This window comes from Thalassophryne amazonica, chromosome 2 (genome assembly GCF_902500255.1).
Source record: "Thalassophryne amazonica chromosome 2, fThaAma1.1, whole genome shotgun sequence".
NCBI lineage: Eukaryota > Metazoa > Chordata > Actinopteri > Batrachoidiformes > Batrachoididae > Thalassophryne > Thalassophryne amazonica.
Genome location: NC_047104.1, coordinates 32,231,672 through 32,257,587, shown reverse-complemented (window position 1 = coordinate 32,257,587; position 25,916 = coordinate 32,231,672). Strand labels below are relative to the sequence as shown.

Genomic DNA, 25,916 nt, shown 5'->3' with positions numbered 1-25,916 from the left:
GAAATGGATTTCAATAATATTGAAGCATGCCACCCTCTGCCCCGGAGAGATGACAGCGATAAACGAGCTGTTATCATGAAGTTCATCAACAGAAAACATAAAATCGCACTGTTAAAACATGGAAGAAAACTGAAAGGATCGAACGTATTCATCAATGAACATCTGACCAAACAAAATGCCGACAATGCCAGGAAAGCTCGCCTCTTAAAAAAAACAGGGAAAAATTCAGCATACATGGGCATCAAACTGTAAAATAGTCATCAAATTGAATGGGACTCCAGAGCAAGCCAAAGTTATGGTAATCAGGAACATGGAGGAACTGGACAAATACGGATAATAAGGTATGATGGCTCAAATATAACGCAGCACCAAGATGCAGACTGGAAGAACTTATTCATCTACATCATCTACATCTGGAGACAAGAGGGATAGAATTCAAAGAATTGTTGATAATGAAAAACTGGAATTGAGAACATTTAAATACACGGATCATAATTTACTGGACTCGGAGCATAATATAGATCCAGACAAACATCAATGACAATTGTTGCAATTACACAGATGAACAGTTCAATCAGACCAATAAAACAGATAATAAATGATCAATAATTCATTTCAACAGCAGAAGTCTGTATGCAAACTTTAATAACATCAAGGAATATTTAAGTCAATTTTAAAAAACGTTCAATATAATTGCTATATCAGAAACATGGATCAACGCAGATAAAGGAATGGATTTTGAACTGGATGAATATGAATTTAACTGTGTAAACAGAAAGAATAAGAGTGGAGGAGGAGTGGCTGTGTATGTGAATAAGAACATGGATTATAAAGTAGTAGAAAATATGACAACTGTGATTGATAACTTATTAGAATGTGTAACTATTGAAATATGTGAAGAAAAAAAAGTAATAGTCAGCTGTATATATAGAGCACCAGGGTCTAGTATTGAAGCATTCACTCACTGGATGGGAGAAATGTTCTCAAAAACCAATCAAAAAGTTGTCTTCATTTGTGGTGACTTAAATATTGATCTGCTTAATCCAAACAGGCTAAACGAATACAGATGAATTCATCAGTACAATGACAGCATGAGTTTATATCAAAAAATCACTAGGCCAAGTAGAATGCATCCCATTGTGCCAACTTAATCAATAAGAATATTCCCAATGATATTGAAAACATACAGTGAGTGGATTATAATCAATGACATCAGTGACCACTTACCAGTTTTCATTGTTTATAATAGAAACCACTGGAGGAATCACCAGAGGAAAAACTACAATACAGGCGAAAAAGAGGACAGAGGGAAAAGTTGAATACATAAGTCTGATTACGGGTGTAAAAACTGGGAAAGGTATACAGTGAAGGTGATGTTGATAGAGCATATGGAGCTTTTTCAAAAATACTTACATCACTATAGTGAAAAAAGAAATTGCCCATAAAACAATACGTGGAAACAAAAATACAAAGATCGACCATGGTTGACGAAAAGGATTACAAAATGCATGTAAAAAGAAAATACACTATATAAAAACATATATACAAATATAACTAGACTAGGAGGCAGAAAATAGATATAAGAAATATAAAAAATAAGTTAACTATATTATAAGGGTATGTAGAAGGAATACTATAGTAAGAATATTATACGAGGTCTGTTAGAAAAGTATCCGACCCTTTTATTTATTACAAAAACCATATGGATTTGAATCACGTGTGATTGCATCAGCCAAGCTTGAACCTTCGTGCGCATGCGTGATTTTTTCACGCCTGTCTGTTACATCATTCGCCTGTGAGCACTCTTGTGGGAGAGTGGGTCCAGCCTCCTCATCGGATTTTTATTGTCAGGAAAATGGCTGAGACGACTGCCGCTTTGCTGCATCAAAATTTTTTCAGAAACTGTTAGAGACAGCAGGTGGAAACCATCGGAAAATTCAGAGTGGACTGTCGTGAATATCTTATGGGCATCACACAGATTAAGGAGTATTACAACCGGATTAAAGATGGCCCACAGCGGCTGAGGGTTCGCCGCACTTCGAGCGGCCATCGACAGGCTGAAACGACCAAATCATTTCTAAAGTGAAGGCTGTGTTGATCCGGGACGTCGTCTGACTACCAGAGAAATGGCAAGAGAGGTGGACATAGCACTTTTTCGGCACATTACACTGTTACAGGAGGTTTTGTAATCATGTCGCGGAATTTGCGCGTCAGCACGGAGTCGCGTAATGGCGCAGAACAAAAAGCACCTCCGTGTTGGAAGTCTCACGGGACATGCCCAGTTTTTCCACCATTCGGAAGATTCAGACGGCTTTGGGTGGCTTTTAGTCGAGGAGTATCCGAGAAATTGTCGAAGATCTGGGCATGTCACATGTCCTGTGAGACCAACACGGAGGTGCTTTCGTTCCGCGCCATTAGCGGCTCCGTGGCAAATTCCTCCGCTCCTGTTTTCATGACAAAATCGCCTTGAACAGTGGAATGTGCCGGAAAAGTGCTGATGTCCACCTTTTTCTGCCAGTTCTCTGGTAGTCAGACGACGTCCCGTATCAACAGCAGCTTCAGTTGGAAATGATCTAGTCGTTCTCAGCCTGTCGATCGCCGCTCTGAGCGCGGCGCACTCCTCCACCATTGTGCGCCATCTTTAAGCGTGGCTTGTAACACTCCTTAATCTGTTGTGATGCCCATAAAATCAGCCCTGAAGAGCCATTTGAATTTTCCGAATGGTGTCCACCTGGCTGTCTCTCACAGTTTTCTGGAAAACTTTGATGCAGCACGGCTCCAGCCGTTGAGTACATTTTCCTCACAATGAAATCCAACGGGGGGGAGTGACCAGTGCTCCTCAAAGCGTGCTCACAGGTGAATGACGCAAAACCGACAGGCGTGAAAAAACTCACGCCATGCGCACGAAGGTTTCAAGCTTGCTGATGCAATCACATGTGATTCAGAATCCATATGGTTTTTACAAAAATAAAAAGGTTGGATACTTTTCTAACAGACCTTGTATATAACAAAAATAATAGCAAGGAATATGGTATATATTAATAGCATTATTAAAAATGGTACAAAACAGCAGAGCTATCCCATCATTTAATTGATAACAATAGCAGAAAGGAGAAATGGGATGAGGTGGTTAATGGCTTTACTCATTTTTTGTAAATGTTGACCTAACTGGCAGAAAAGATTCCTGATTCATTGTTATCTGAGACTGGAATGATAATATTATAGAGGATCCCGTCAATGTTCCTGTTATGTGCAGACGCGGTTGAGGAGCGGACCTGCGTCTGACTGAACCCGCGCTAAATAACCAGAACAACCGACAGACCAGGCCCGAAACAGCACCTCCCTCCGGGGTCCACATCAGCAGCAGACCGCAGGACAGGTCACCGCGGCTGGAAGGCCGGCTGGCATCAACAAAAACCCAAAAAAGGTCCCATATACAACCCAACATAGAAGAAAAACACAAAAACCCACCCAAACCCTCCCCAGGGACCGCCCATCCACCCCGGAAGAAAAGAAAAACTCCAAAATGCAATAACCCACACAGCCCCAACAACACAATACAACACAAATGCACAAAGAAAATACAAAACAACCCCCCCAGCACGATATGCAGAGTCCATTTTGGAATGGCTTGGACTACTGTTAGTGTGCCGACGCGGGTTGAGGAGCGGACCTGCGTCTGACTGACCCAGCGCTAAATAACCAGAAAGCGGTTCCAAAAACAAAACAATTTTATTTTCCCCTCTTGTGCAATACTCCGTGTACAACATAAAGTGTGCAATTTGTCTGGTGGATGAAGGACGGCGCACTCTCCAGCGCCCAAAGGGATCGAAGCCCGGCGCTTCTGGACTCACATTCACCGCCAAACACCCCCCATGTGGACACGACAAACTGACTCTGTGAAGGATAGAAGAGGTGAGGTAAGTCAAACAGCTACAACTAATATCCTTCAAAGGCACACACTAGCAGCAACACTTCAGGTCTGAATTTAAGCTTTATGTAATGAGCAGCTTCTCACAACAGGTGGAGGATCATCAGTCCGCACGCCACGGCCGTGAGAAGCAAGCTGCACAATTCTCATCATGTTCAAATATACTGCGTAACAAATACCAAATTACTATTAACACTTATGCAGACATCAATCACCGCTTGATGTGTGCTGACAGCATGTGTCCCTCACCCGTCCTCATTCACAGCATGATGTGTCAAACCCAGGCGCGGTCCTCAGCGTCTCACAAACGAACGTCACAAGGTCGAGTTCCCGGCAATTCTGCTTGAATCACTCATGGCTTTAATGCAGAATGCCATCTCATTATCTGCTTCAGCTGAAAGTCTTTAAGTCTGCACGTGAGCATCATCCACAGGTGCTGCAAGTCATTAGGCCTGCACATGAACATCCTCCACAAGTGCAGCCAATAATGTTGATGAGGGTGAAGGATTCTTCTGCCAGCACCTTCTCCACAGACAAAAACCAGTTTGCATACCACCTGGAGAGCAAAGAAAAGAAAACAACACCAAAATGTCCAGCCAAACCCCCCATCACACAACAGTTCCTCACAGCAGTGGAAGAAAAAGAAATAATAGAAATTGTTAACAATTGCAAATACAAAACATCTACTGATTTAAATGAAATTGACATGATAGTTGTAAAACAGGTCATTGAAGGGATTTCAGAACCATGAAAATATATATTTGTAATTTGTCATTTCAAACCAGTAAATTTCCCAATGAAATGAAAATAGCCAAAGTTGTACCGCTGTATAAGACTGGGGATAGATACCACTTCACAAATTATAGGCCTGTTTCTTTGCTTCCACAATTTTCCAAAATATTAGAAAAATTATTCAACAATAGATTAGATAAATTCATAAACAAACATAAATTACTTACTGACAGTCAATATGGATTTAGAGCAAATAGTTCAACATCACTGGCATTAATAGAATCAGTTGAGGAGATCACAAATGCCATAGATCATAAATTACATCCAGTTGGAATATTCATAGACCTTAAAAAAGCTTTCAACACAATCAATCATGATATATTAATCAATAAACTTGAATGGTATGGGATCAGGGGATTAGTGTTGCACTGGGTGAGAAGTTATTTGAGTAACAGAAAACAGTTTGTGAAGTTGGGGGAATATACATCATCATGCTTGGACATTGCTTGTGGTGTCCCACAGGGGTCGGTATTGGGTCTGAAACTCTTTTTACTTTATATAAATGATATTTTTAATGTGTCCAAGATATTAAAATTAGTATTATTTGCAGATGACACAAGTATTTTTTGTTCTGGGGGATTTGCAGAAACTACTAAGGAAAGTCACTACAGAAATGGGAAAGCTGAAAATGTGGTTTGACAGAAACAAATTATCATTAAACTTAAGTAAAACAAAATATATGTTATTTGGCAATTGTAATAAAGACATACAAGTACAGTTACAAGTACAGGGGGTGTATATTGAAAGAGTATATGAAACTAAGTTTCTTGGGATTATAATTGATGATAAAATAAACTGGAAGTCTCATATAAAACATATACAGAGCAAACTGTCAAGAAGCATTCCGCATTCTCTACTGCTCACTGATCTTACCATATTTACACGATTGTGCAGAGGTCTGGGGCAATAATTATAAATGTACAACACAACCATTATTCATACTGCAGAAAAGAGCTATAAGAATAATTCATAATACTGGTTACAGAGACCACACAAATTCACTATTCTTAAAATCAAAAATTTTAAAATTTACTGATCTGGTTCATTTTCAATCAGTACAAATCGTGTATAAAGCAATAAACAATTTACTTCCTGGAAATATTAAAAACATGTTCTTTAATAGAGTAGGGGATTATAATCTGAGGGGGGAGTTTAACTTAAAACATCAGTGGGCACGTACAACATTAAAAGGTTTTTGTATTTCTGTTTGTGGAGTGAGGATGTGGAACAGAATGAGGGTGGAGCTCAAGCAATGTCCAAGCATGAACCAGTTTAAGCAGCGGTATAGGCACATGGTTTTTTCTAGATATAGGGAGGAGGAAGGGTGTTGAGGGTTAGGGTGTTTTGTTGATCACTGTTTAGTTGGGAGCACTTTGTTTTTCTATCTTATAAATATGTAGTATAAAATCACATGCATTGCATATGTATGTAGGTATGTATGTGTATGTGTATATATGTATGTATCTACACTAGAGATGTTTATGATGATGGGACTTTGTGACCTTTGGGACCTTTGTGGGAGTTTGTGTTGTGTTAAATGTGGTTGTAGCATGGCCCAAGCAGAGGGTCACCCCTTAGAGTCAGGTCTGCTTGAGGTTTCTTCCTCAATACATCAGAGGGAGTTTTTACTTACCACTGTTGCCTGTTGTGCTTGTTCTGGGGGTTGGTAATGATTATGTATGTATATAAGGGGTGGCATTTATAAGCTTTGTTTCTGCTCACCCCCTTTTGGTCACACATGTCACTGTGAAATTGTCTTGTGTATCAGTTTTTTGTTATTGTTGAGTTTGTGTGCCAAATAAATTCATTCCTTCATTCATAGTAGGAAGGGTGTACCTTTCATCATAGGCCTATTTGACTCCTCTCCAAATGTAATGTTTTGGGTTGTGGCCAAAAAATTCAATTTTGGTCTCATCACTCCAAATGACTTTGTGCTGTTTGGCATATTGTAATGGGGATACTTTGTGGCATTTGCGTAGTATTGGCTTTCTTCTGGCGACTCGACCATGCAGCACATTTTTCTTAAAGTGCCTCTTTATTATGCCACACCATGTTTTTTTTTTTTTCAGAGTTCTGTATTTCAGTTATTTGTGGGTTTTTCTTTGCATCCTGAACAATTTTCCTGGCAGTTAGTGGTCTACCTGACCGTGGTTTGATTCCAACAGAATCCTTCATTATCCACTTCTGTATTAGAGTTTGAACACTGCTGTTTGGCATTCTCAGTCCCTTGGATATCTTTTTATATCCCTTTTCTGTTTTATACAGTTCAGTTACCCTTTCTTTGACAATTCTTTTGCTTTCTCTATGACTCATAAACCAGAAATATCAGTGCAGCACTGGTTGAAAGATGCAAGGGTCTGTCAGGAGCCCAGAAATTCGCTGACCTTTTATACACACACTAATTATAAGCAAACAGATCACAGGTGAGGATGGTTACTTTTTATAGAACTTCAAACCCATTTGTGTTAACCTGTGTGCATGTTATCAGGCCAAAATCACCAGGACATGTAAACTTTTGATCAGGGTCATTTGATTAGTTTCTGTTGTCATTATGGTTTTAAAAAGAGTGAACAGCTGTTTGACAATAAATGGCTTCACAGAACCACTAATCATGAGTGAAAAGAAAGCTTTTTATTAGCATTTATATTCTCTGAAAAATGGCCAAAAAAACATCTAAAATTCTGCCAGGGTATGTAAACCTTTGAGCATAATTGTAATTGAGGATCTAAAGACAGAAGAACATTGCAAAAACAAAAAAATCTTATGACAGGTTGACTTACATTAGTTGCCTGTAGTTTCAACAGTTAGAATCAATTCTGAGTTTTACATTTGGGCTAAGAACAGGCAGGACATGCATGGAGTCAGGTCTCACCCTCTCTGGTACGTTTTCAGTCATGTTGAAAATCAAACCACCCCACATCAAATCCACACTCAAATTTAAAATCAATACTTTTCACAAAACGGAGCTTTCAACACAATCTTTATGGGTTCTGTGTGTGCACAGCACATTATGAGATTACATCATACGCAGCTGTGAAAAGGGCAAGCTGTGGATGGCTTTGAATGCATCAATGCTGCGTTCAAAACCCCTGAGAAGCTCAGTGCCTCAGAATCCAAGCTTAATACGTGGATTTACAAATGAAACGGGTGGGGGGGGGGGGGTTCACTCTGCTGGACGGTTCTGCTGGTGAGTGAGTTACCATCACGCAAACCATTTGTTATTGTTATCATTTATTTTATTTTGTTATGTTATTATGGCTGACAAAATCATGTTAATTTACATAAATTAATTAATCACAGCACCTATAAGGCATTCATTTTTTAAAATTGCAATTGATCACGCTTTGCTCCGTTGTGTTTAGATGTCACTGACTTGGTCTGGAGATAGTGTTTTTAAGCGCAATAACTGGTTAGATGTTTGTGGCTTTGAAGAGTTTTTTGCATGGTTTAAAAAACACCACCATATTAGAACTATTTTTTTTAAGTAGTGGTAAGAAAATCACGTGATCATCACAGCCACAGTGCACGGGATAGTTTATGTGGGAGTCATTCCATCTGAAATCACCCAAAGGCTCCCAGGTCACCCCTCAACCCTGTTTAGTCAATTTGATATGTTATTCCTGTTACAAAGTTCCAGTGAAATGCTCAATATTAGGTGTGTATCTTGAAACGATTTAAAGTTACAGCCCTGGGAAATTTTAGTGATTTTTTTTTTTTCACATTTTGCAAAAAGAGTATTTGTACCAACTTTAGACATTAATAATTCACTTGCTATATTGCCTCACAGCGAGAATGTCATGGGTTCAATTCCTGTGGCCTTTCTGTGTGGAGTTTGCATGTTCTCCCCATGTTTGCGTGGGTTTCCTCCGGGTGCTCCAGTTTCCTCCCACATCCAAAGACATGCAGGTTAGGTGGATTGGAATCTTTAAAATTGTCCGTAGCTGTGTTTGTGGGTGTGTCTGTGTTTGTTTGTCTATTTGTGGCCCTGCGACAGACTGGCGTCCTGTCCTGGGTGTACCCCGCCTCGCGCTCTATGACTGCTGGGATAGGCTCCAGCCCCCCATGACCCTTAATTGGACTAAGCGGTAGAAGATGAATAAATGAATGAATTCACTTGCTATGGGATAACACAATAAAACATAAATGCTTATTTCCATTGTAGTCCTTGTGAAATTATCATGTGACAAAATACAGGGGCTTGATTGAATATGTACAAATTGTACATAAGACAAAAGGAGCTTATTAATTAATGTAAATGACAATAAATGTACAATTTTCATACACACACACACACACACACACACACACACATATATATATATATATATCCATCCATCCATCTATTTTCTTCTGCTTTATCCGGAGTCGGGTTGCGGGGGCAGCAGCTCAAGCAAAGCCGCCCAGACCTCCCGATCCACACACACCTCCCCCAGCTCCTCCGGGGTAACCCCAAGGCATTCCCAAGCCAGCCGAGAGATGTAGTCCCTCCAGCATGTCCTGGGTCTTCCCCGGGGCCTCCTCCCAATGGGATGTGCCCGGAACACCTCTCCAGCGAGGCGTCCAGGGGGCATCCGGAAAAGATGCCCGAGCCACCTCAACTGACTCCTTTCGATGTGGAGGAGCAGCGACTCGACACACACACACACTTTGCACTGGGATACCAATTAAACAACTAACACATTATAAAGAGAGACAATGCTCATGACGACCGGAGGTATTTTAGCACTCCGCTCTATTTCAAGACTCCAAATGAAGGGTTGGCTGGTCATTCAAAATAATTCAATTTCAATTTATTTCATTATATAGCGCCAAAATCACAACAAGTTGCCTCAAGGCGCTTCACACAAGTAAGGTCTAACCTTACCAACCCCCAGAGCAAGCACACAGGTGATGGTGGTAAGGTAAAACTCCCTGTGATTATATGAGGAAGAAACCTCAAGCAGACCAGACTCAAAAGGGGTGACCCACTGCTACAAAACAATTTACAAAACCAATATACATTTGAGTTCAAAAGTTTACATACTCTGGTGGATTTTTTTTTTTGTTTTGTTTTTTTTTTGCCATTTTTCAGAGAATATGAATGATAACACAAAACCTCTTTTTCCACTCACGGTTAGTGGTTGCCGGTGCACAGGACAGGAGGGTTTCAGAAGAAGACACCACACCCATCTCTGGACGGAGCCACACCTCAAACAGAGAGAAAAAACAGAATCAGGCATCAGAAAGACAACAAACACAGTATAATTAGTCAGCATTAAGCAACAAGAAAAACAGAAGAAATACTAAACTTAGGGCCACTAACCCTAAGATTCACTAAAAGACCCAGCCTTTAGATACAGTTGAGGCCACGGCCTGCTCCATTTCCTAATAAAATTAATTTAAAAGGGTAAAAAGCATAGTAACATACTATGCCAGTATGCTAGCCATACGAAAGTAAGTAAAAAGTCAAATTTATTTCTAAAGCACATTTAAACACAGTTTACACTGACCAAAGTGCTGTACATAGTTAAAAATAAATAAATAAATAAGCAAGAAATATTCAAAGAAACAAAACAACTGATTACAACATCAGCAGCAAGATACAAACACAACAATCATTGACATGACAAGACATGGCATAACCAGTTAACGGTTAATTAGTAGGGAATGCTAGTGTAAAAAGGTATGTCTTGAGCTTGGATTTAAAAACAGTAATAGATGGGGTATCTCTGATATCAGGAGGCAGATGGTTCCACAGTCAGGGACCAGCGACTGCAAAAGCTCTGTCCCCTTTTAACTTGAGATGAGTTCGGGGGACATGAAGGAGACCTTTACTGGAAGATCTCAGAGACCAGAGAAAGGGAAAATAAGTGCATCTTAAGTCTGGATTTGAAAGTCTCTACAGAATCTGACTGTTTCATTGATGCAGTGAGATCATTCCAGTGAACAGGGGTACGATAAAAGAAAGCTCTGTGACTAGTAGACTTTTAATTCAGCCTAGGGACACAAAGTAGTCCTGCAACCTGAGAACGCAGAGCCCAGGCCAGTACGTAGAGTTTAATTAGGTCAGCTAAGTAGGGAGGTGCCAGTCTGTGAACAATTTTATAGGTTAGTAGCAGAACCTTAAAGTCGCTGTATCTCAAATAAAACTTGAATGATGACCCTTCCAACAGTTCTGTCTATCCAACAACTGGGCACATGAAAAGGACTGGCACCAGGTGTGTGCTTCCAGTGGTCATCACAGCTGGCGCTTCATAAGCTTTTCTGTCATGTTCTGCTGAATCAGGCATTTTTGTTTTCTCCCATTATCATGACTAGTTGGCAACACAAGAAACAATTCTTACATGCCTAGGGCTGGGCTTCAGGGTACAAGCACATTCAAGATCAGTCCAAGAAACTCTATCAGCCTTTAATGGCTTGTGGTGTAGCAAAGTCCCATCAACACTTCACAAGTGTTGACTACTTATTGTTCTTTTAATCAGATCCAGAAGATCCTAGATCATCAGCATCTCCTAACTGTCCATGACCCTGAACAGGAGAGCTCAGAACTGGACACCGTCATCCTCAAAGCTCTCGTCAAGGGTAAAGAACATATTCTACTAAGAAACCTGCAATTGTACAGTTATAGGTGTTGATATGTGAGAGCCACAACACATTTGAGTGTAAACCTAACAGCAGCTTTCATATCACATGGATATTTGTTGTTTGCGACTATTTGTCAGCATGCAAGAGCCAAAGTCAAGAAGCCCAAGACTTCTTGGATGAACTGAAGTTGGCTGTTGCCTGGAACAGGGTGGACATTGCAAAGAGTGATATCTTCAATGGTGATGTCGAGTGGAAGGTGAGGACAACACTCTCAAAGAATCTTATGGTACGAACACACTCTGATGATTAGCCCGGAATTTGCCAAAGGAGAGTAAAAAGTTGATTCACATTGACCAGCGCCAAGGTCCACCAGACTCTGCAGGAGCTAAGTGGACGTCAGTCAGGCAACACTGATGTTTGTTGTGATCCTGGAAAAACATTGACCATGCTTAAAATCTTCAATGTTCATGCTGAAACACCGGCAAAAATTGAGCACCGCTACCACTACGTCACCTCTACTAGTACATCATTACTGCTCCGTTCGTCCCTGCCAGCCCCTGTTGACAATCGTCAGAGCCTTGACTGGAGGCACCACCTCCTCTGGATCCCTAGGGCATGAAGAAATATGAAGAAATATCAAACAATATGTTGAAATGTTCTTCATGACGCACCAGTAACAAATGACCCAATCGCCGATTCGCGCGGCATTTATGTCATTGGACATCTCAAACGTTCAGTTGATGATCACCTCCACCAAGCTATGCCACTGCTCCGCGGCGTCCACTACTAATACGCATACCCTCCAATAGTGAATGTTGAACTAAGTTCTATAGCAAGCCAGTGGACAGTAGCAAAAGATCAAGCTCCCCAGTACAATGTCACCGTCCGCTATATTAATCTGCATTGAAGACAGGAAATTTGGACCCCTGGAATGAGCCTTCTCCGGTGTTTCACAGAGATTTTTGAGAATCTGCAAAGTTGGCCAGATTCAGCCACTTCATATAATTGTATGAATAGGCCCTTGGAGGTCTGTCATCATGTTGTACATAACAATGCAACGTTAAGCAATATAAAACTGAAGCTAAAACTATGAACAGGAGCACATCTGAATTAAAAAAGGAAAAGAAGAAATTTGTAAAATTATTTCATTTATCACATTAACCAACAAAGGTTAGATGCTCTTTTGTCAGCGTCAATGAAAAGGTTGAGATTTTGGATGTATTCAGGAATATTTTTAACACTGAAATGAAAACATTTTAGGACATGGCAGGGACACTCAAAGCTTTACTTCTTTTTTGTATTTTGCCCCAAACATGTAACATGACTTAGTTGTCTGAAAGAAGTAAGTCCAACACAGGCCCTGAGGAACAGTGGGCATGTGATTATCCCCAGATACAGGAACATTGAGCACATAAGAGTTGACAACTTAGACGGGATGCAAGTCCATCCCAGGTTAGTTTCCCCCACCGAGGCCAGTACTCAGTTACAGCTGGGTGGACTGCGATGATGCAGAGTATTTTGTCCAAGGACACAGATGGATAGCCTGGAGCTATGGACAGCCTAATGTCTATCCAACAGAGTCGCCTGCTCTGCAGTTTAGTAAATTTTATTAAAACTGTGTTGATACTGATTTTACCTTCAGAATTCAAATGTTCACATGGTGCATGCTCTATGTTTAGAGACAAGTTTTCCTTTGTGAATGATGGTGTTAAAAAGGCAGCAGCTTCACAACAGAAAGGTTTGGGGTGTGTTTAGATTTGGAGCTTTTCTGTGTGGAGCTTACGTGTTTTCTCCCGGTGTTCTGTCTCCTCCAAAACTATTTGAATTAGGTTAAATGTTGATGCTGAATTCAGCATAGGTGTGACTGTGAGGTAGAAGGTCACATCCAAACTATAAGTCATTCTGTTTCCATTGATTTACTTCAATTTTAGCATTATGCTATAAAGAGGAGAATACCAATCACATCCCTCATTGCATCCAGCTTCGATAACGTACCAGAATGTACTAAAGTAAGCAGGAACCTGACGGTGATGAAGAGTATGAACCATCCTAACACAGGCATGTGATTTCTGCAGGCCTGCGACCTTGAGGAGGTAATGATGGATGCCTTAATCAATGACAAGCCTGATTTTGTGCGCCTCTTTGTGGACAACGGCGTGAACCTGGGCGAGTTCCTTACTTATGGTCGTCTGCAGGAGCTTTACTGGTCAGTGTCGGAGAAGAGTCTCCTCCACAACCTGCTCCTGAAAAAGTATGAAGAGAAGCAGCTTCTTTTAGGAGCCGCCAGGACCCACGGTCCACCTGGGCATCACCCTCCAGAGCAAGGAGACCGTAAGCCCCGCTTCACCCTTTACGAGGTTGCCAAAGTGCTGAAAGACTTTCTCCATGACTCCTGCAAAGGCTTCTACCAGAAAATTCCAACAGTGAGTAAGACATGCTGCCCTCAGATGTTGTTGGCTTTAATTATGCCAGTTATTTCTGCTCTTGGTGGATCATTCTGCCCTAAAGCGAGCCAGGGGCTGTGTGAAAACCTTTGTCAGATGACAGGCGCAAACGCTTCACATTCACTATGCACTGTCAGCCAAATGACATCAATCACCAAAATCAGTGTTTTCATTTGTGCTTCAACAGTTTACATGTAGAATTACCAGTTTTACCCCATAATTTGCAGAATAGCACCGAATAATCTCCGTCTGACAGCAGAATATCTCTTTATCTCACTTTATCTGGCCATCTCACTCCGGCACGTTTGAGATTACAGAGCCAAATGATAACATATAGATCAATTTAAAGAGGTTTTTGTCAAACCTTTGTCCAGTTTTCAGTTGGTTGTTGCTCCTTTGATGCCTTGCTTGTCATCCTCTCATAGTTACGTAGCCCACACAGATGTCACAGGAAACATTATTCAGGCCTGCAATGCGTCATGTTTGAAGAACACACAATAAGAAACCTTTCAAAAAAAAGCATAACGGACACATTTCTTCATGCATCTCTCGGCGTGTTTGTGCCTTAGATATCAGTAGTTTTCAAAGTGAAGCTTGATATTGTTCATACAAGCACTGACATCATTCCATGAGTCCTTTGAACTAGCAAGCCAGAGGTGAAAGACAGTAAGGAGACGACCTTGAGCTTGAACAGATTTGTAATTTATCTGAAGCTTACCTAAACATACGTAAGTGATCCAAAATCTGTACTATTTTTAATGCAAAAAAACATTGCAGTTTTGCTCTCTGTGAGCTGCAACTGAGAAAAAGTAGGTATAAACAGCAGTATGACCTTGAGGTTTGCAAACTTTGTAATCCAGCTCACTCTTTTCTAAGCATGTGTAACGCATGCAAAAAGTACATTAATTTTTTTCATGCAAGTCACATTTTAGCATTGCCCTGGATTGCACCTGTTATCAAGCAAAAAATTGGGTCAAAAAAGCAGCGTGACCTTGAACTTGAGCAAGTTTGCAGTTTATCTAAATCTTATTGAAGCATGTGTCATCCAAAAACTGTACTGTTGTTTTTAATGCACAAGACATTGCAGTGTTGCTCTTCTGTGACCTGTGACCATGCAAGCAAAAGAGCGGACACCCACAGCAGTATGACCTTGAGCCTCAGCAGTGCCCTAATATGTCCAGAGATGCTTCAACATGATTGATTTTAAAAGAGCAGCTTGAATTTTCACATGATATTGCAGTGGAATTGATGTGATTGATGGAACGATGCCATGTGTTGAGACATTAGGCTGCTGTCAAAGTTTGTGTGGGTAGAATCTGGAAAACTACTTACACAGAAATGCAAATATTATTTTTCCCCTTTATAATATTACTTTACCCCTTACACACTGAATTTTTGATTTTAAAACAGTGACAGTAAGTTCTCATATATTGTTGGACATATTCAATAGCTCCATGTACTCGTCATGAAAATTCAGTAAGGTATATCTTCTGTTATACATTCCAAATCTAAGGTGGAACTCTACTAGTGTATACAAAGTTACTCCTAAATATTAAAAAAAAAAAAAAGAGAGGAAGAGAGAAGAAGGGACAGAGCCACCTAGGTGCCTGGTCTTGAGAACCAGGGATGGTAGGTTATGCACGAGTGACCCTGTGATGTGTCAGTGTTTCATATGTGTGTTGCCTTTGTGCTACAGGAGAAACCTGCTAAAGGTCGACTATTCCACACCCAGAAGAACCTGGCTGAGTTAGAGAAGCGCTGTGAACATCCTTGGAGGGATCTGTTCCTGTGGGCTGTCCTTCAGAACAGACAACAGATGGCAAACTACTTTTGGGCTATGGTCAGTGATGCCAGAGTCTTTATTCATTTCATCTTCAGTTCTCACCATCTCAGTGTATCAAGAAAACCTAAATGTGGCCAAATTCCAGTGTTGGAGGTCTTGAGGCCAAACACGAAACATGAGGCTGATTTATTTATTTATTTATCTATCTATTTATTTATTTTTGATGCCTTGGCTTCGGCTTCGCTATGTAATAACTTGGTCTTGGCCTTGACCTGGCCATTGTCCAGTCTTAAAGACTAAGCTGAAGCAGTTCAAGACCAGTTGTTTTTACCTATTGTATTGCACGGTTTACTTCCCGCCAAACAAAGAAACGCCCGTCTATTCTAGTTACCACAGTACTACAGGCACACACACAATCATATACTATGCTACATCTACAAGTACTAATTTATAAAATGTTCAAAAACAGTCTTAGCACTACCTAAGCATTATTATATGCCTTCACCTGGATAAAAGTAGTGATGTCTGTGATCTTAACAGAAAGTATGCTAAAGACTATATATAAAGCCCCATCAGACTCACATGGCTGTGACTTGAATTTACGCATGAATCTATGGGAATGATAGACTCTGTGTAATATTCAGCCTCAGCCTTGGAGACCCAGGACTCGGACTCCAACCTGGTCTCACGGCAAGTCATGATTCAGCAGCAAGAAATGGACTGCATTTAAATGGACTGCATTTATATAGCACTTTTCCCTCTGCATTAGACGCTCAAAGTGCTTTACAATTATGTCTCACATTCACCCCAATGTCAGGGTGCTGCCACACAAGGTGCTCACTACACACCGGGAGCAATATGTCCAGTTGTCCTTTAAAGACCTTGAATTTTGCTGTCCTCAAAAGGCAGTCGGTGTTGGAGATGTTGAAGGGATTGTATTTGTCAGCAAAGATGATGACATCAGGGACAGGGTAGATGCGCAAGATGTAGTCACACGCCCAGAAAACAGGACTGAAGTACAGAGGGAGTGGAGTCAAGTGACCCTGGCAAAGGATGGTCCGAACAAAATGGTTTTGAATGTCAAGATTACTATTGGGCAGGTGGATGCAGTTCCTGCACATCTTGTTGACCAGGTCTTCTCTAATGATTACAATCTCCTGGCTGCAGTACTGAATCCTGCATGGGTTTGTAGTGAAGCCAGAAAATGACACCCTCTGTATGAACTCCTCAGTGATGTGATCTGCTAAAAGAAGCCTCGGCAGGATGGAGCCTGGACCAGGATCTTCAGGACCCGGAACAAACACAAACCGACTACTGCTGTGAATGCTGGGATATGTAGATATGGTATCAGCAAGAGCCTTCAAAGACTCTTTGAGTGACGTGATCTGTGTTTTCCCATATGGGGCAGAAGAGAAGTTTCCACAAAAAAACAAAACAGGTGGGAGGCATAAGAGCATAACCTGAGGACATGATGTGGAGCTTCTCCATCACCTCAACGCTGTCCAGCCACATGTCAGCGACATTCACAAACATGGCATCCTCGTTGTCCTCCTCCAGCTGCTTCAGCTTGGCTGATGCCTTCACAGAAACAGTGGATGTGTTGTGTGGGCCGCCAGAAGAGGAGGTACTACTGGCCCACCACCAGAGGGCGCTCTGCCTGAAGTGCGGACTTCAGGCACGAGAGGGTGCTGCCGCCACGGACACAGCCGGGGGTGACAGCTGTCACCCATTATCTCATGACAGCTGTCACCCATCTACACTTCATCATACTACTCCATAAAACCCGGACGTCATCTCCACCTCATTGCCGAGATATCATCTACCTGTGAAGGTAATTCTCTGCTAAACTGAAAACACTGACTAACAGTCTGAACTTCTTTGCAGCCGTTTTCCTGTAAGTGTTTCCTTATCTGTGGGATTGGCGTTTGGTGTGATCAGCGACGGCTTCGCTTCACACCCATACACATACATAAGCCCCCCAGAGCCGTACGGAGGTTGTGTGGAGACGTGCGCGGACTTTCTTATGCAGTGTTCGCTCATCTTTGCACAACGTCCCGTGATGTACGCGTCTGACTCCAGCAAGGTGGCTTACGTGATTAATTTGCTTCGGGGTGAGGCACGCGCTTGGGCTACAGTGCTTTGGGAGCAAGGTTCATGGCTCCTTACCACTTATACTGGGTTTGTGAGGGAGCTCAGGACTGTTTTTGATCACCCTAACAGAGGCGAAACCGCGTCTACCGTGCTGCTGTCAATGAGACAGGGGCGTCGGAGCGCAGCCAAATATGCAGTCGACTTCTGCATCACGGCTGCGAGGTCCGGCTGGAATATGACTGCGCTTCGCGCCGCCTTCATAAACGGACTGTCGTCGGTCCTGAAGGAGCACCTGGTGGCTAAGGAGGAACCGCGGGATTTGGCTGAGCTTATCGATTTGGTTATACGGTTGGACAATCGGTTAGAAGAACGCCGATGGGAGCGAGGCGAAGGGCGTGGTCAGGCACAAGCCGTCCCTCTTCCTCCCGGGTCCGAAAGGGACCCGTCTTCCCCACGCTCCACAGCCACAGCGCTCCATGTGGCTACAGCTCCCCCTGCTGACGGTGCTAGGGACACAAGCAGGGCCACATTCAGACAGAGGAGGCTGGTCCGTGGGGAGTGCTTTGTCTGCGGCTCGAGTGAGCATCAGCAGAGAGACTGCCTCAAACGGTCAAAACACAAACGCCCGCCCTTAGAGACTGGGCTGAGGGGGGGTCAAAACATTCACATGGGTCATACACATCTGTCTACATGACTCCCAGTTAAAATCCTGAGCGGGGATTTAACCCTTCAAGCCCCAGCACTGGTGGACACGGGGTCAGAAGGGAATCTGCTGGATAGCAGATGGGCAAGGGAGGTAGGGCTCCCTCTGGTGGTGCTTTCTTCACCAGTGAAGGTGCGAGCACTAGATGGCACTCTTCTCCCTTTTATCACACACAAGACACTACCTGTAACCCTGGTAGTGTCTGGGAATCACCGGGAGGAGATTGAGTTTTTTGTAACTCCTTCTACCTCCCGCGTGATTTTGGGCTTCCCATGGATGATTAAACACAATCCCCAGATTGATTGGCCGTCTGGGGTTGTGACTCAGTGGAGCGAAACCTGCCACCGGAATTGTTTAGGATCCTCGGTTCCTCCCGGTGTAAATGCTAATGAGGAGGTTAAAGTCCCTCCCAATCTGATGGCGATGCCGGTTGAGTACCACGACCTTGCTGACGTCTTCAGCAAGGATCTGGCGCTCACCCTTCCCCCGCACCGTCCGTACGATTGTGCCATTGATTTGGTCCCGGGTGCTGAGTACCCGTCCAGCAGGCTGTACAACCTCTCACGTCCTGAGCGGGAATCAATGGAGACCTACATCCGGGACTCATTAGCTGCCAGGCTGATCCGGAATTCCACCTCCCCGATGGGTGCAGGTTTCTTTTTTGTGGGCAAGAAAGACGGCAGACTCCGTCCATGCATTGATTACAGGGGGCTGAACGACATAACGGTTCGCAATCGATACCCTTTACCCTTGTTGGATTCAGTGTTCACGCCCCTGCAAGGAGCCCAAATTTTCACCAAACTGGACCTTAGGAATGCGTATCACCTGGCTCGGATCCAGAAGGGAGACGAATGGAAGACGGCATTTAACACCCCATTAGGTCATTTTGAGTACCTGGTCATGCCGTTCGGCCTCACCAATGCCCCCGCGACGTTCCAAGCTTTGGTAAATGACGTCTTGCGGGACTTCCTGCACCGATTCGTCTTTGTATATCTGGATGACATACTCATCTTTTCCCCGGATCCTGAGACTCATGTCCAGCATGTACGTCAGGTCCTGCAGCGTTTGTTGGAGAACCGGCTGTTTGTGAAGGACGAGAAGTGTGAGTTTCACCGCACCTCTTTGTCCTTACTGGGGTTCATCATCTCCTCTAACTCCGTCGCCCCTGATCCGGCCAAGGTTGCGGCGGTGAGAGATTGGCCCCAACCAACAAGCCGTAGGAAGCTGCAACAGTTCCTCGGCTTTGCAAATTTCTACAGGAGGTTCATTAAGGGCTACAGTCAGGTAGTTAGCCCCCTGACAGCCCTGATCTCTCCAAAAGTCCCCTTCACCTGGTAGGATCGGTGTGAAGCTGCGTTCAAGGAGTTGAAATGCCGGTTCTCGTCTGCACCAGTTCTGGTGCAGCCCGACCCTAGCCGCCAGTTTGTGGTTGAAGTGGACGCCTCTGACTCAGGGATAGGAGCCGTGCTATCCCAGAGCGGGGAGACCGATAAGGTTCTTCACCCGTGTGCCTACGTTTCTCGCAGGTTGACCCCCGCTGAACGGAACTATGACGTCGGCAATCGAGAACTCCTTGCGGTGAAAGAGGCTCTTGAGGAGTGGAGACACCTGTTGGAGGGAGCGTCTGTGCCGTTCACGGTTTTCACTGACCATCGGAACCTGGAGTATATCAGGACCGCCAAGCGGCTGAACCCCAGGCAAGCCCGCTGGTCACTGTTCTTCGGACGTTTTGACTTCCGGATCACCTATCGCCCCGGGACCAAGAACCAGAGATCGGATGCCTTGTCCCGGGTACACGAAGACGAAGTCAAAACTGTGCTATCAGATCCACCGGAGCCCATCATTCTGCAGTCCACTATCGTGGCCACCCTCACCTGGGACGTGGAGAAGACCGTCCGGGAGGCCCTGGCATGGAGCCCGGACCCCGGAACTGGTCCGAAGAATCGTATGTATGTCCCACCAGAAGCCAGAGCTGCAGTCTTGGATTTCCAGGGGTGCGAAGAACCGTGGCAGTTGTCCGGCAGCGCTTCTGGTGGGTGTCTATGGAGGCCGACGTCCGGGAGTATATCCAGGCCTGCACCACCTGTGCCAGGGGCAAGGCAGACCACAAAAGGTCCCAAGGACTTCTCCAGCCGCTTCCTGTGCCTCATCGCCCCTGGTCCCATATCGGCCTGGATTTCGTCACGGGCCTCCCGCCGTCCCAGGGCAACACCACCGTCCTCACAATAGTGGACCGATTCTCCAAGGCGGCCCACTTCGTGGCCCTCCCGAAGCTCCCAGTGGCCCAGGAGACAGCAGACCTCCTGGTCCACCACGTCGTCCGTCTGCATAGGATACCAACTGACGTAGTCTCGGATCGTGGTCCCCAGTTTTCCTCTCAAGTCTGGAGGAGTTTCTGCAGAGAACTGGGGGCCACCGTGAGCCTCTCGTCCGGGTACCACCCACAGATGAATGGACAGGCAGAACGGGCCAACCAAGAGTTGGAACAGACCCTCCGCTGTGTGACATCCACGCACCCGATGGCCTGGAGTAACCATCTGGCCTGGATCGAGTATGCACATAACAGCCAGGTGTCTTCTGCCACCGGCCTCTCCCCATTTGAGATGTGTCTGGGGTACCAGCCCCCATTGTTTCCCGTGGTGGAGGGAGAGGTCGGTGTGCCCTCGGTCCAGGCCCACCTGCGGAGGTGCCGTCGGGTGTGGCGCACCGCCCGTTCTGCCTTGTTAAAGGCCCGGACGAGGGCTAAGGCCCATGCAGACCGCTGGCAGTCCCCGGCCCCTGCATACCAGCCCGGGCAGGAGGTGTGGTTATCAACCAAGGACATTCCCCTGCAGGTGGACTCCCCCAAACTGATGGACAGGTTCATTGGACCATTCACATCACATAGTGTAATGAAATAAGTTTCATTACACTAGAAGTCTTTCAGAAAGCGCTGTAACTAGGTTTAAGGATATGATTCCTTCTTTATGTTCTCTAATGCCATATAACAACACAGTGCAGAGTAGCTACCTAAACTCTGTAAGGGAGATAGAGTATCTCGTCAATAGTTTTACATCCTCATTGAAGACAACTTTGGATGCTGTAGCTCCTCTGAAAAGAGAGCTTTAAATCAGAAGTGTCTGACTCCATGGTATAACTCTCAAACTCGTAGCTTAAAGCAGATAACCCGTAAGTTGGAGAGGAAATGGCGTCTCACTAATTTAGAAGATCTTCACTTAGCCTGGAAAAAGAGTCTGTTGCTCTATAAAAAAGCCCTCCGTAAAGCTAGGACATCTTTCTACTCATCACTAATTGAAGAAAATAAGAACAACCCCAGGTTTCTTTCAGCACTGTAGCCAGGCTGACAAAGAGTCAGAGCTCTATTGAGCTGAGTATTCCATTATCTTTAACTAGTAATGAGTTCATGACTTTCTTTGCTAACAAAATTTTAACTATTAGAGAAAAAATTACTCATAACCATCCCAAAGACGTATCGTTATCTTTGGCTGCTTTCAGTGATGCCGGTATTTGGTTAGACTCTTTCTCTCCGATTGTTCTGTCTGAGTTATTTTCATTAGTTACTTCATCCAAACCATCAACATGTTTATTAGACCCCATTCCTACCAGGCTGCTCAAGGAAGCCCTACCATTATTTAATGCTTCGATCTTAAATATGATCAATCTATCTTTGTTAGTTGGCTATGTACCACAGGCTTTTAAGGTGGCAGTAATTAAACCATTACTTAAAAGCCATCACTTGACCCAGCTATCTTAGCTAATTATAGGCCAATCTCCAACCTTCCTTTTCTCTCAAAAATTCTTGAAAGGGTAGTTGTAAAACAGCTAACTGATCATCTGCAGAGGAATGGTCTATTTGAAGAGTTTCAGTCAGGTTTTAGAATTCATCATAGTACAGAAACAGCATTAGTGAAGGTTACAAATGATCTTCTTATGGCCTCGGACAGTGGACTCATCTCTGTGCTTGTTCTGTTAGACCTCAGTGCTGCTTTTGATACTGTTGACCATAAAATTTTATTACAGAGATTAGAGCATGCCATAGGTATTAAAGGCACTGCGCTGCGGTGGTTTGAATCATATTTGTCTAATAGATTACAATTTGTTCATGTAAATGGGGAATCTTCTTCACAGACTAAAGTTAATTATGGAGTTCCACAAGGTTCTGTGCTAGGACCAATTTTATTCACTTTATATATGCTTCCCTTAGGCAGTATTATTAGACGGTATTGCTTAAATTTTCATTGTTACGCAGATGATACCCAGCTTTATCTATCCATGAAGCCAGAGGACACACACCAATTAGCTAAACTGCAGGATTGTCTTACAGACATAAAGACATGGATGACCTCTAATTTCCTGCTTTTAAACTCAGATAAAACTGAAGTTATTGTTCTTGGCCCCACAAATCTTAGAAACATGGTGTCTAACCAGATCCTTACTCTGGATGCATTACCCTGACCTCTAGTAATACTGTGAGAAATCTTGGAGTCATTTTTGATCAGGATATGTCATTCAAAGCGCATATTAAACAAATATGTAGGACTGCTTTTTTGCATTTACGCAATATCTCTAAAATCAGAAAGGTCTTGTCTCAGAGTGATGCTGAAAAACTAATTCATGCATTTATTTCCTCTAGGCTGGACTATTGTAATTCATTATTATCAGGTTGTCCTAAAAGTTCCCTAAAAAGCCTTCAGTTAATTCAAAATGCTGCAGCTAGAGTGCTGACGGGGACTAGAAGAAGAGAGCATATCTCACCCATATTGGCCTCTCTTCATTGGCTTCCTGTTAATTCTAGAATAGAATTTAAAATTCTTCTTCTTACTTATAAGGTTTTGAATAATCAGGTCCCATCTTATCTTAGGGACCTCGTAGTACCATATCACCCCAATAGAGCGCTTCGCTCTCAGACTGCAGGCTTACTTGTAGTTCCTAGGGTTTGTAAGAGTAGAATGGGAGGCAGAGCCTTCAGCTTTCAGGCTCCTCTCCTGTGGAACCAGCTCCCAATTCAGATCAGGGAGACAGACACCCTCTCTACTTTTAAGATTAGGCTTAAAACTTTCCTTTTGCTAAAGCTTATAGTTAGGGCTGGATCAGGTGACCCTGAACCATCCCTTAGTTATGCTGCTATAGACGTAGACTGCTGGGGGGTTCCCATGATGCACTGTTTCTTTCTCTTTTTGCTCTGTATGCACCACTCTGCATTTAATCATTAGTGATCGATCTCTGCTCCCCTCCACAGCATGTCTTTTTCCTGGTTCTCTCCCTCAGCCCCAACCAGTCCCAGCAGAAGACTGCCCCTCCCTGAGCCTGGTTCTGCTGGAGGTTTCTTCCTGTTAAAAGGGAGTTTTTCCTTCCCACTGTAGCCAAGTGCTTGCTCACAGGGGGTCGTTTTGACCGTTGGGGTTTTACATCATTATTGTATGGCCTTGCCTTACAATATAAAGCGCCTTGGGGCAACTGTTTGTTGTGATTTGGCGCTATATAAAAAAAAAATTGATTGATTGATTGATTCAAGATCGTCAAAATCCTCAGTCCTGCTGCAGTGAAGCTCCAGCTTCCGGCTTCACTGCGGATCCACCCTGTTTTTCATGTCTCCCGGATTAAACCACACGTCACCTCACCCCTCTGTGCTCCCGGTCCGGCGCCGCCTCCTGCCCGGATCATTGACGGGGAGCCGGCTTGTACAGTGCGCCGGCTCCTGGACGTCCATCAAATGGGCCGGGGGTTCCAGTATTTGGTGGACTGGGAGGGGTATGGACCCGAAGAACGCTCCTGGGTGAAGAGGAGCTGGACCCGGCCCTCCTGGCCGATTTCTACCGCCGACACCCGGATAAACCTGGTCGGGTGCCAGGAGGCGCCCGTTGAGGGGGGGGTCCTGTTGTGTGGGCCGCCAGAAGAGGAGGTACTGCTGGCCCACCACCAGAGGGCGCCCTGCCTGAAGTGCGGGCTTCAGGCACAAGAGGGCGCTGCCGCCACGGACACAGCCGGGGGTGATAGCTGTCATTCATTATCTCATGACAGCTGTCACCCATCTACACTTCATCATACTACTCCATAAAACCCGGACGTCATCTCCACCTCATTGCCGAGATATCATCTACCTGTGAAGGTAATTCTCTGCTAAACTGAAAACACTGACTAACAGTCTGAACTTGATTGCAGCCGTTTTCCTGTAAGTGTTTCCTTATCTGTGGGATTGGCGTTTGGTGTGATCAGCGACGGCTTCGCTTCACACCCCAACCAGATAAGTGGTTGACAGGAGCTGCACGTGTGTGTGATTAGAGGTGGAGGTGACTTTCCACCTTCTGACTGTTTTTGTTACTGGGTGTGCACACACCCACATCTCACTGTTTGTGCTCCTCACCAGCAGTACCAGATCCGACAGTCGGGGATGGTGATCACCTGGGAATTCGGGACTTGGCGGCTCCAGTATTCACCAGGTTCGGTGGCGGCGGAAATCGTGTGGTTCCGGCTCTTCTCAGGACAGACGTCTTCTATCCTCGAGCCTGCCCACACGTCACCTTTGTGTATTGACTGCTATCATATTCTGAGATTGTCTGTATAGTCATTGTGCACATTCACAACATTAAATTGTTACCTTTTGGCTCATCTATTGACCGTTCATTTGCGCCCCCTGTTGTGGGTCCGTGTCACTACACTTTCCCCAACAGGATAGACCTCCAAATAAGTTCAGATTGCTGTAGTATGCCCTTGTGGTCGATGATGCCTCAGTAGGTGGAAACCCAAGTCCATTGACTGAAGATTGATTGATTGAAGAAATATACATTAATCTATTGTTTCAGGATATTGCAAGGAAAAGCGCTTAATTTTCATCATGGCAGCACAAATTCATTCTCATTCATTCCGTGATGGCTGCACGAAATTAAAAGTGAAACGGGGGGTCAGGGTGGTTAAGGTTAGGGTTGGGGGAAGGAGTAGGGTTAGGTTATTGTTAAGGTTAGGGTTGGGGGTAGGAGTCGGGTTAGGTTATGGTTAGGGTTGGGGGAAGGCGTAGGGTTAGGTTATGGTTAAGGTTAGGGTTGGGGGTAGGAGTAGGGTTAGGTTATGGTTAAGGTTAGGGTTAGGGGTAGGAGTAGGGTTAGGTTATGGTTAAGGTTAGGGTTGGGGGAAGGAGTAGGGTTAGGTTATGGTTAAGCTTGGGGTTGGGGGTAGGAGTCGGGTTAGGTTATGGTTAAGGTTGGGGTTGGGGGTAGGAGTCAGGTTAGTAATAGTGAGTTTAAAAAAATCCTGTCACGAAATGAGTCAAATTTTTGTGAAAAAAACGTGAGACTGGGCTGCAGACTCAGACTCGGAGGAGATGAACTTGACTACAACACTACAACATTTTGCATTATTTGTATTCAGGGATGGTGAGAGCATTGTAAGCTGGCGCAGTGCAGATACCAGTTAGTCGCACTGAATGAAAATGTCACTCCAGATAACGGAGTCCAACAAGGTGCATATTTATCAGTGACTTAGTTGAACTGGAACGCAACCTTATCTCCTAGAATATTATTCAAATGAAGGTCATGCTGTGTTTCTACTTCACTGCTTGTTGACGATACAAGGAGACAGGTGATGTGGGATCATCTAAAATCCATAGGACAA

The 25,916-nt window shown here is 44.0% G+C and overlaps 1 protein-coding gene and 1 pseudogene across 1 annotated transcript in view; one reads left to right on the top strand and one right to left on the bottom strand.

The window, feature by feature from the left end:
* The window catches only part of trpm5 (transient receptor potential cation channel, subfamily M, member 5), a 106,609-nt gene that overhangs the window by 9,729 nt on the left and 70,964 nt on the right, over positions 1 to 25,916 (top strand). The window contains 4 exon segments of the mRNA XM_034184753.1: positions 11,185 to 11,284; positions 11,425 to 11,543; positions 13,363 to 13,710; positions 15,428 to 15,571. Of these exon segments, the coding sequence (XP_034040644.1) occupies positions 11,185 to 11,284; positions 11,425 to 11,543; positions 13,363 to 13,710; positions 15,428 to 15,571 (711 nt within the window).
* On the bottom strand, positions 15,898 to 25,095 carry LOC117501409 (annotated as a pseudogene).